The 12,149-nt window shown below is 41.1% G+C and overlaps 1 protein-coding gene across 8 annotated transcripts in view; it reads left to right on the forward strand.

The window, feature by feature from the left end:
- The first annotated feature begins 440 nt into the window (after positions 1-440).
- LOC135542446 (sodium- and chloride-dependent GABA transporter 2-like) overlaps positions 441-12,149 on the forward strand; it is a 46,068-nt gene continuing 34,359 nt past the window's right edge. The window contains exons 1-5 of one of the 8 annotated variants that reach the window (XM_064969399.1): positions 453-664; positions 906-979; positions 2,046-2,216; positions 3,217-3,464; positions 5,728-5,862. In XM_064969399.1, coding sequence (XP_064825471.1) covers positions 3,248-3,464; positions 5,728-5,862 — 352 coding nt within the window. In that variant the 5' untranslated portion in view covers positions 453-664; positions 906-979; positions 2,046-2,216; positions 3,217-3,247. The other 7 variants (XR_010456083.1, XR_010456082.1, XM_064969395.1 and 4 more) reach the window with 7 other exon arrangements.

Genomic DNA, 12,149 nt, shown 5'->3' on the forward strand with positions numbered 1-12,149 from the left:
TTAAGTGTGTGTGTGTGTGTGTGTGTGTGTGTGTGTGTGTGTGTGTGTGTGTGTGTGTGTGTGTGTGTGTGTGTGTGTGTGTGTGCGTGCGTGCGTGAGTGCGTGTGTGTGTGTGTTCATGTCTACAATAATAGTATCAGACCAGTTGTGTATTCACTTATGGTCCATAGAAGATCACCTGTGCTGTCTACTGCAGTACGTTTGCAAGTCAACTGTACTTCAACTGTGGTAATTTTGCAGATAGACTGCAATATTACTGTAGTCATATTCTGTTACTGTAGCTTCATAACTACAATATGTTTTATTTTAGAGGAGAATTTAAAATTTAAAAAATATAGCAGGCAAAAGGAACCCCAGCAAGACGCATTATTCTCTGAGTAACACTCATGCCTTTCGTCTTGAAGGGTTTCCAGCATTGGCGACTGTTCTTTGTGACAGAGGTGTAAGTGCTGTAGGACCCGCTGCTGGTGAACGTCTTTCGGCTTCTAATGCTGCGTTCAAGGGCAAGTCGGAAACTTGAAAACTCAGACAAACCCGGAATTGTTACTGGTTGAACGCGGCACCCGTATAACTACAACCAGTTAGCAAGTCGGACATTTAAGTGTTTCCTAGTTCCGAATAGCACGTGAACGCGGGAAATGTATAGGCTGCTCTTCGGAATTAGGTAGGCTAAAATAACCGCGGTCGTAATACTTGTGAAATGCTCAATGTTGACCACGAAAAACGCATTGTTTTTAGGCTATTTATTTGTGTGGTTTCATCTGCGCTGTTGTATGGTGTATGAAAGTTTTCGATAACCGTACCAAATGAAACCTGATTATTATTAATGATTAACCCAGTAATTCTAAAGTTCACCGTTTTACATCCGTCCGCATATGCTCACAACAATTTGTGTTGCCCGTGAGGTGTGTTATGAAAGGCGCAAGGAAGGCATGTTGTGGAGATCCGTCTCTACATTCATTGTAAGCTATCATACCAGGTACAAGTACATTTTTTTTCACTAACTACTTTTGCACTTGATAGGAAAGCTAAGCAAATTTCCTAGTTGTGTATCGTTAATGGCCAAATGCGAACTGTTACAGATATTAATAGTGTAGCAACAGCGGCCACACAAGTCCAAAAATCATTGCAAACTACGCCTCGAGCCTAATAGTGTAGCTTCAGCGACTACACTGTAGCCCAAAAAAAGAATTGCAAGCTACGCCTCTATCTAGCTCTGCATCTTGATTGTATAAAAGGATGCAAAAAATGGGACCTGTGTCTTCTGACTAGGCTATTGGATATCCGTTGTAAACGGTGAAATTCCTCCTTGTGTTGAACATGTGCCTTTGCTCTCTCTGTCCCTCAACCTATATGAATCCTGGAAAGGTTACATCAGAGACCGTAAAAAGCAGCGTTATATAGGTACTTGACTATCATCACTATCTCACTAGACACACGTAACAACCAAAGGCAGTGGTAACATAGTAGTAACATGACAGTTGCAGTTTGAGTAACCCAGCTGACAATAGAAAAAGCAATTTAATGTCCAAATCAAATTTATTTATATAGCCTTTCGTACATCAGCTGATATCTCAAAGTGCTGTACAGAAACCCAGCCTAAAACCCCAAACAGCAAGCAATGCAGGTGTAGAAGCACGGTGTCTTTCCTAGGCACTAAGTCTAGGCAGTACATCGGGGAGGCAGATAGCCGAGTGGATCGAATCCTGGAGCTGACGAGCAGTGTTGCCAACTCCACAGTAAGGAAAGTAGCTATTGGTTGTCCTAAAAGTCGCTCGAAATCGCCAAATGACGCCATTGCCTAATTTGCATAATTGGCCATGTGCATGTAATTGTGATGGATGCTGTAGGAGAGACAAAAAGTGAGTAAAAAACACCCTAAATAGTTTATTTGTAGTTCTAAACATTTCTTCTGTTGATTCTTTTTTGTTAATTTTTATGTCACAAATCCAACCCTCCTCTTTTATCCGGGCAAGAGACACACTGACGGAGTTACTTTGTTTTTTAAATGTATTTTTTATTTTTTTATTTACATTTACATTCAGGGCGGGATCAGCCAACAGCGGCTTCCTGCATGCGCGATTCATTTGCAGTCTGGACGTGGAGGGGTGAACATCTCCTGCTCTGACTGCAGCTGGGAGGGACTGGTGCGAGAGGACTGGGCCGCCTGTGAGTGCTTTGGGACCCCCGGTAGAACCCGCTGCTCGTTGAGAAGGGTAAGAACGATACATGCTTTCACGTCAGAGTCCCAATAACACCAGAAAAAGTTGCTAGATTTGTCGCTAGTCTCTTTTTTGAAAATGTGTTTGCTCGAGGGGTCTGAATACTCGCTAAATATATAGACACAAAGTCGCTAAGTTGGCAACACTGCTGACAAGGTACAAATCTGTCGTTCTGCCATTGAACAAGGGGTTAGTAGATATTCAATTCAATCTCTGTGTGTGTCTTTTACTTTCCCCATTCATTTTGCCCATAGTAATGGCTGATTCAGTTCTGCATTTTTGAACTACAAGCTGGTGAGCTCTATGGTGTGGGGTGGGGTGGGATAGGAGGGGGGGGTGGGGTTTAGGAATGGAGTTGCTCACGTTTACATACAAACAGACTGCAGAATTGATGCGTGGCACAGGAGCGTATGTGGTGCCAGTCTACGACTTGGACATGTATTTAAATCACGATTTACAATTAGTTGTTGACAGCCCCCGAAACACCAAACACACATGTACAAACACCTTCTAGACCTTGTCTGCGTCCCAAATGGCACCTTATTTCCTACATAGTGCACCAATTTTGAATAAGGTGCCATTTGGAACGTAGACCTTGTGTAGCCTGAGGAAGTCAGATAGCAGACACACACCCGACACAGGGCGGGCCATGAAAAGGGAGGTACAGATAAGTTACGCAGGCAGGCCCAACCGTCAGAGAAGCGCCCTACTAAGGTTGTTGGTCTCTCCATCGCAGGCGGCAGAGATGTAAGCACTCATGTTAACCCTCTCCCTCTCTCTCTCTCTCCCATTCTGTACCCAAATTTGTATTTTTACTTTGTTTTTCCCACTAATGGCTCCTCGATGGTAATTCATCTTCACTGTTAGAGATGCAAGCTCCCTGCCATCTCTCTCTCTCTCTCTCTCTCTATCTCACTAACTCTAGCCTAATTCATATTTTTCCCATCTGTAGGAGTGTGTGCCTTATTCTCATCCATCCTCTCTCTTTCTGTAGGAGTGTGTGTGTATCTCTACTGGATCCCGTCATGTCAACCCAGCCTGCTCCGGAGCAGGGAGGTGTGTTGCTGAACAGTGGCCTGCACATGAAGAGCAAGAAGGGTCTGGAGGCCGGGAAAGTGGAAGGCCTGCAGGCCCGGGGCCAGTGGGCCAGCAAGGCAGAGTTCCTGCTGGCTGTGGCGGGACAGATCATAGGCCTGGGCAACGTGTGGAGATTCCCTTACCTGTGCTACAAGAACGGAGGAGGTGAGAAACTAAGTTTTGAAGGAAAGACGTTACCACAGATGTCAGAGCTAACTGTACTCTTTTGAATCATAACGTCAACGGAACAATACAGAAAGTGGGCGCCGTAAAATAACCCTAGGGTCAACCACTGTAAGAATAACATCTCAAGCGACTTCCTACTGTACAGACATAACACTATGTAGGCCTTATCTTGGAACCCAGAGTTAAATGTTAGGGTAAGAGTCTGTCACGAGACTAAAGTAGGCCTACATGTACAGTTGGTATGATAAGTGTTCACTCACCTTGGATTTTTTTCACATTATGTTGCGTTACAAAGTGGGGTGGAAATAGATTTAATTGTGATTTTATTTTTTGCAATTGATCGACACCAAATATTCCACAATGTTAGTGAAAATAAAATTCAATATTTTTTTTTACAAATGAATACTAATTAAATGACTAAAATATAGTTGTTGCATAAGTATTCACCCTCTTTTGTTTAGGCAAACCTAAATTAGTTCAGGAGTAAAATTTGACATAAGAAATCACATAATAAGTTCCATGGACTCACTCTGTGTGAAATAATAGGTGTTGACATGATGTTTTTATGACTACCCCTTCCTTCCTCTGTCCCCCATACGGTGTGGCAAAAAAGTATTTAGTCAGCCACCAATTGTGCAAGTTCTCCCACTTAAAAAGATGAGAGGCCTGTAATTTTCATCATAGGTACACTTCAACTATGACAGACAAATGAGAAAAAAAATCACATTGTAGGATTTTTAAAATTAATTTATTTGAAAATTATGGTGGAAAAACTTTTGTTATTGACCAAATACTTATTATCTCAATACTTTGTCATTGCCAACAAAGGGTATATAACAGAGGTCAAACGTTTTCTGTAAGTCTTCCCAAGGTTTTCACACACTGTTGCTGGTATTTTGTTCCATTCCTCCATGCAGATCTCCTCTAGAGCAGTGATGTTTTGGGGCTGTTGCTGGGCAACACGGACTTTCAACTCCCTCCAAAGATTTTCTATGGGGTTGAGATCTGGAGACTGGCTAGGCCACTCCAGGACCTTGAAATGCTTCTTACAAAGCCACTCCTTTATTGCCCGGGCGGTGTGTTTGGGATCATTGTCATGCTGAAAGATCAAACCATGTTTCATCTTCAATGCCCTTGCTGATGGAAGTTTTCACTCAAAATCTCACGATACATGGCCCTGTTCATTCTTTCCTTTACACGGATCAGTCGTCCTGGTCCCTTTGCAGAAAAACAGCCCCAAAGCATGATGTTTCCACCCCCATGCTTCACAGTAGGTATGGTGTTCTTTGGATGCAACTCAGCATTCTTTGTCCTCCAAACACAACAAGTTGAGTTTTTACCAAAAAGTTATATTTTGGTTTCATCTGACCATATGACGTTCTCCCAATCTTCTTCTGGATCATCCAAATGCTCTCTAGCAAACTTCAGACGGGCCTGGACATGTACTGGCTTAAGCAGGGGGACACGTCTGGCACTGCAGGATTTGAGTCCCTGGCGGCGTAGTGTTTTACTCATGGTAGGCTTTGTAACTTTGGTCCCATCTCTCTGCAGGTCATTCACTAGGTCCCCCCGTGTGGTTCTGGGATTTTTGCTCACCGTTCTTGTGATAATTTTGACCCCACGGGGTGAGATCTTGAGTGGAGCCCCAGATCGAGGGAGATTATCAGTGGTCTTGTATGTCTTCCATTTCCTAATAATTGCTCCCACAGTTGATTTCTTCAAACCAAGCTGCTTACCTATTGCAGATGCAGTCTTCCCAGCCTGGTGCAGGTCTACAATTTTGTTTCTGGTGTCCTTTGACAGCTCTTTGGTCTTGGCCATAGTGGAGTTTGGAGTTTCACTGTTTGAGGTTGTGGACAGGTGTCTTTTATACTGATAACAAGTTCAAACAGGTGCCATTAATACAGGTAACGAGTGGAGGACAGAGGAGCCTCTTAAAGAAGAAGCTGCAGGTCTGTGCGAGCCAGAAATCTTGCTTGTTTGTAGGTGACCAAATACTTATTTTCCACCATAATTTGCAAATAAATTCATAAAAAATCCTACAATGTGATTTTCTGGATTTTTTTTCTCATTTTGTCTGTCATAGTTGAAGTGTACCTATGATGAAAATTACAGGCCTCTCTCATCTTTTTAAGTGGGAGAACTTGCACAATTGGTGGCTGACTAAATTATTTTTTGCTCACTGTATATTATACATATGTCTCTTTATCTGTGTTCATCCACCCCCCTCTCTCTCTCCCAGGTGTGTTCTTTGTGCCCTACCTGTTGTTTCTGGTTCTGTGTGGTGTTCCTCTCTTCCTGATGGAGACCTCTCTGGGTCAGTATACCAGCCTGGGAGGGGTCAGTGCCTGGAGGAGCATCTGCCCACTGTTCGGAGGTACAAACACACACCACCCCAAGGTATACATCCACGCACAAATAGGGCTGTTGCGGTGACCGTATTACCGCCACAACAGCGGTCACGAATCATTCATATTCAGTACTCTATTGTCCCTCTAATCACTCTGACAGCAATGCAAATGTCATTGCAAATCGAATTAAACATCATGAGAGCCCATGAGCTGATGTTTCACAACATTTGTATAGGCTATGCAATTGCGTGAGAAAACAGAGTGATGGCCTCTATTAAAAAGAGGAGGCTCCCATCAGCTTTCTAATGGCTAGGCCTACTATATTTATTTTTCAACTTTCCTAATTTTAAGCACTTTGCTTCTCTTCACAACAGGAGTATAGCCTACCTGGCTGGCATGAAAATTAACCATGGGAAATGCATCCTCCATTCACTATTTAATTGGATCGATGACATGTATTTTTTCCCCTGCCCCTGTTTCAAGACAGGTGGGTGATAATGGTCCATTCTAAATAAAAAGCGTATATTATTTAGTATATGTAAAGATAAGATTAAATCAGGAATAGTCTGATGGGTGACAATATTAGCCTATCACCTGTGAATGATGCCCAGCTTGTGTGCAGTAAGGCAAGAAACAGCGCATTCCTTTTAATTTGTGACGTTTTGTTCAAATCATAGTCACATACCTCATGTAGCCTATCCCATAGACCTATATATTTTAATAAGGTTTGTATCACAACTAAAGTGGCTAAATAACTTCTTAAAATTAAGCACATTAATGCGATTCACAAGGGGTGTAGAGTAGAGGTTGACCGATTATGATTTTTCATTACTGATACCGATTATTGGAGGGCCCCAAAAAAAAAGGCGATACTGATTAATCGGCCGATTAAAAAAAAAAAAAAAAAGATTTATTTGTAATAATGACAATTACAACAATACTGAATGAATACTTATTTTAACTTAATATAATACATCAATAAAAATCCATTTAGCCTCAAATAAATAATGAAACATGTTCAATTTGGTTTAAATAATGCAAAAACAAAGTGTTGGAGAAGTAAAAGTGCAATATGTGCCATGTAAAAAAAGCTAACGTTTGAGTTCCTTGCTCAGAACATGAGAACATTTGAAAGCTGGTGGTTCCTTTTAACATGATACTTCAATATTCCAAGGTAAGAGGTTTTAGGTTGTAGTTAATATAGTATTTATAGGACTATTTCTCTCTATACCATTTGTATTTCATATACCTTTGACTATTGGATGTTCTTATAGGCACTTTAGTATTGCCAGTGTAACAGTATAACTTCCGTCCCTCTCCTCGCCCCTACCTGGGCTCGAACCAGGAACACATGGACAACAGCCACCCTCGAAGCAATGTTACCCATCGCTCCACAAAAGCCGAGGCTATAACTACTCCAAGACTCAGAGCGATTGACGTTTGAAACGCTATTAGCGCGCACCCTGCTAACTAGCTAGCCATTTCACATCGGTTACACCAGCCATTAGGCTGATAGGCTTGAAGTCATAAACAGCGCTGTGCTTGCGAAGAGCTGCTGGAAAAACGCACGAAAGTGCTGTTTGAATGAATGCTTACGAGCCTGCTGCTGCCTACCATCGCTCAGTCAGACTGCTCTATCAAATATCAAATCATAGACTTAATTATAACATAATAACACAGAAATACGAGCTGTTGGTCATTAATATGGTTGAATCCGGAAACTATAATTTCGAGAGAAAAAAGAAGAAAAAAACTTATTATTTCAGTGAAATATGGAACCGTTCAATATTTTATCTAACGGGTGGCATCCCTAAGTCTAAATAGTCTTGTTACATTGTACAACCTTCAATGTTATGTCATAATTACGTAAAATTCTGGCAAATTAGTTCGCAGCGAGCCAGGTGGCCCAAACTGTTGCATATACCCTGACTCTGCGTGCAATGAACGCAAGACAAGTGACACAATTTCACCTGGTTAATATTGCTTGCTAACCTGGATTTCTTTTAGCTAAATATGCAGGTTTAAAAATATATACTTCTTTGTATTGATTTTAAGAAAGGCATTGGTGTTAATGGTTAGGTACAGTCTTGCAACGATTGTGCTTTTTTAACAATTGCGCTTTTGTTAAATTATCCCCCAGCGTTGCATCGATTATATGCAACGCAGGACACGCAAGATGAACTAGTAATATCATCAACCATGTGTAGTTAACTAGTGATTATGATTGATTGTTTTTTATAAGATACGTTTAATGCTAGCTAGCAACTTACCTTGGTTTCTACTGCATTCGCGTAACAGGCAGGATCCACGTGGAGTGCATTGAGAGGCAGGTGGTTAGAGCATTGAACTAGTTAACCGTAAGGTTGCAAGATTGAATCCCAGAGCTGACAAGGCGAAAATCTGTCATTCTGCCCCTGAACAAGGCAGTTAACCCATCGTTCCTAGGCCGTCATTGAAAATAAGAATGTGTTCTTAACTGACTTGCCTAGTTAAATAAAGGTGTAAAAATAATAAAATATAATAATTGGCTTCCAAAAATACCGATTTCCGATTGTTATTTACTTGAAATCCGCCCTAATTAATCAGCAATTAAGATTTAAATCAGTCAACCTCTAGTGTAGAGCCTAACTGGCATACATATGCAGCACGTGAGTTTCATGTTTGGGGAAGATCATTTTCACCATAAAAATGCACAATCACATTTCGATCACTTTTGAGAATGGTGTTTTCTAGCTAATTGATTGCATTTTCGAACATTCATGCTGATATCCTACTGCTGTGTGCGCATTGCTACGCTTATAATGTGAAGAAATAGCCTAATAGTTTACCAACAATTTAAGCTAAACGTTCTGTTCTGTTACGTCAACCTCATTGCTTACAAAATGTTTTGCTGTTGTGGCAACCTCATTGCTTACAACTGTCCCAGATTATGTTTGGAATATTTGTTTCTGGCACAGAATAGAAAAGGTCAACTTTGGTACTATGGGGGATAGTAGATTGAGATAGGCTAGTGCTTTTGCTGTTCATTAGGCCTACTCTTCTTGTTGTCTGACAAAAAGTAAATATGGACAGTTCTTCCAATGTCTCCAATATGCGCCTCGGAATTGGATAAGGACGATGTGTCCGTCTTCACTTGTAGCCTGTGAGAAAGATCATTGGCTAATCGTAGTTACCTTTCAGTGGCAGCCACAGACGGCCGGTGGCACTGTAATTGGTGAGGACTGGCTCATAGAACGAAGTAGATGGAATGGTATCGAATACATCAAACACATGGTTTCCATGTGTTTGATAACATTCTATTCAGTCCATTTCAGTTGTTGTTGCTAAATTTGCTCCTTGGTGGCTTTCCACAGAAACCTTTTAACCAAAAAACTGAAGTCAGACACTTACTTAATGAGACTTGAATCATCCCAAATTTCATCAGTATCATTGTTTCAAAAGGCATTTTTTGATTTGTCAACACAGCTCCTTCCTGTTCACTTCCTAAGCACTGGGATGACACACATAACAAGTCATAAATTTACTCCGCTAAGTTTGTTTCAGCGGGAAAAAGCACACTAAAATCTTTGCAGAAATATCCACATGTTTTTGCAAACTTTGAATAGTCTACATCTGGCTAACCAATGAAGTAATCCAAAAATTATCAGATTGAGTTACTCATTTCAAGTAATCCAAGGGATTATATAACTCAAGTCATACGCGCGCACACACACACACGCACCTTTTATACATGCCGTACTTGATGAATAAAATTTGAATTGATTCGAATGCAGTGTCATGCTGACAACCTGTAATAATTCCACACGACCTGATTAGATCGATGTGTTACACACATTGACCATTCCCTGGAGTGGAGACACTTATCTTTCCCTTAATGTCATGCAAAACAGGCTCCACCCCCAACTGCCCTGAATGAGGGGTCGCAACGGCCTTAATGACTTACACACACACACACTCTCACTCATGTGGTGCCATGTGTTATTGTTTGTTTTGACAAAACAGTGAGAGGGTTCTGTTTAGTTCTGTTTAGTTGGATTGGACAGACTGAAATGAATGAGTTAAAGCCACAGACTTGATGATGATAATAGCTACAGCTCTAGATTGAACTGTTCAGGTGGCGTAGAGGCATAGATAAACTAAGCTACTGTCACGGGCGTCCTCCTCTTCATCTGAAGAGGAGAGGCGAGAAGGATCAGAGGACCAAAATGCGGCGTGGTATGTGTTCATGATGAAATTTAATAAAGAAAACACTGAACACACTATACAAAACAATTAACAAATAACGATGTGAAGCTAAATGACAACTGTGATGACACAAGCAATCAACATAGACAATCACCCACAAACAAACAGTGAAACCCAGGCTAAATAAGTATGATTCTCAATCAGAGACAACTAACGACACCTGCCTCTGATTGAGAACCATACTAGGCCGAAACATACAAATCCCCAAATCATAGAAAAACAAACATAGACTGCCCACCCCAACTCACGCCCTGACCATACTAAATAAATACAAAATAAAGGAAATAAAGGTCAGAACGTGACAGCTACACTCAACCCTCTCGTTTGATCTTATTCTCAAATGGTCTCCTCGTCTCCCTTAGACGTTCTAGGAACTTCTTTTCAGTCTTGCTGTATCCTACTACTCCCAACTGCATTGTCTAAACCAGGCACGGTCATTGCGTGTCTCGCGAGACGCCTGCGTCTCTTGGCGACTTAATTGGTGACTCGTGACAATAGTCTGAAAGAATGTGTTTTCCTCAGTCAGCCGAATACGCCGTTTAGTTCATAGAATCAGTGTCCGTTTCTAGTGTCTCTGGCGCATCTTGAAATTTGGCTCTAGATTTTCAACGGTTGGAGCGATTACCATCCCTGAAAGATAAGACTTTCAGGAACAGTGTCTTCTGTTTCCATCTAAGACACAAGCTGTGCAGGACCTTTTTAGAAGGGAGAGTGATGAATTTGCACAGGATAACTGAGGGAAATGAATAGATTCTCCATAAACGAGCATACATAAGATTGTTTGATGACCATCCCTGACGTTTTCCTGAACATTACAATACCTTTCTGATGCATTTCAATCATTCCAAGGCCTGCTTTCTTCAGACTGAAATTTGCCATTACCTGATTTAACATATCTTGTGCTAGATAATATTATAGAGAGTATGGCAATAAGGTCAGATTCTAACAATTAATCACATTTGTTTCTGATATCCCCAAATGTCCTAAAGTAGAGACTCAGGTAATCAAATAGCTTGAAGGTCCATGTTAATATGTGCAAGTATTATGTATAAATTAGTTTAATATCAATTAATCAATTTTAGTTTGTGACCCCCTCCAACCCCCGTTCTCCAATGGGTATGGCGCCTCACCAAGTGATTTTGTTTTACAAAAGTTGTTCCCTCTGAAATATTAGTGACTAACACTGGTCTAAACTGTTCAACCTGGGACATGTTCATGAGGGAACACCATAGTGAAACATTTTACAACAGAAAACAAAAACACGCATATCTTATTAAGTTCAGATATTGCCTCGTTTTCTCTTTTTTTTGTGCTGTTCTGTACCATTTTGTAACCTGGGTACTAGTCTGTTTGTGCCATCATGCCACGACTTGCCACTCCTTGTCATGCCAAACATGTTTTGCATGACAAGGAGGGGCATGATGGCTCAAATAGACTGGTACCCCGGCTCTGCCTGCTGAACACAACCTGGGTGTGGTACTTTCTACAGGTGCAGCCAGATGACTAGCTTCTTAGCAAAGCCACCTGGTCGACACATTGTAAATGTAGTCTATCTTGTAAACAAGCTGGTGTTAGAACTCTCTGCCTCTGGATAGCTTTCCGGTTCACGTAAACATGCCTCTTCCTCCTCCTCTCCCCCTCATACAGACAGCTGCTGTTCTCTGTCCATATGGCCAACAGCTGCACAGAAACACTTACATGCTCGTACACACACACACACACACACACACAAACAGTGTATTCGGAACGTTTTCACACCCCTTCCATTTTTACACATTTTGTTACGTTACAGCCTTATTCTAAAATGTCTTAAATAAATAAAAATCCTCATCAATCTACACACAATACCTCATAATGATGAAGCGAAAACAGGTTTTTAGACATTTTTACTAATGTATGAAAAACAAACGATAATAATACTTTATTTACAAAAGTATTCAAACCCTTTGCTTATGAGACTCGAAATTGAGCCCAGGTGCATCCTGTTTCCATTGATCATCCTTGAGATGTTTCTACAACATGATTGGAGTCCACCTGTGGTACATTTAGTTGAATGGACATGATTTGG

The sequence above is a fragment of the Oncorhynchus masou genome, chromosome 6, assembly GCF_036934945.1.
Source record: "Oncorhynchus masou masou isolate Uvic2021 chromosome 6, UVic_Omas_1.1, whole genome shotgun sequence".
NCBI classification, from domain to species: Eukaryota; Metazoa; Chordata; class Actinopteri; order Salmoniformes; family Salmonidae; genus Oncorhynchus; species Oncorhynchus masou.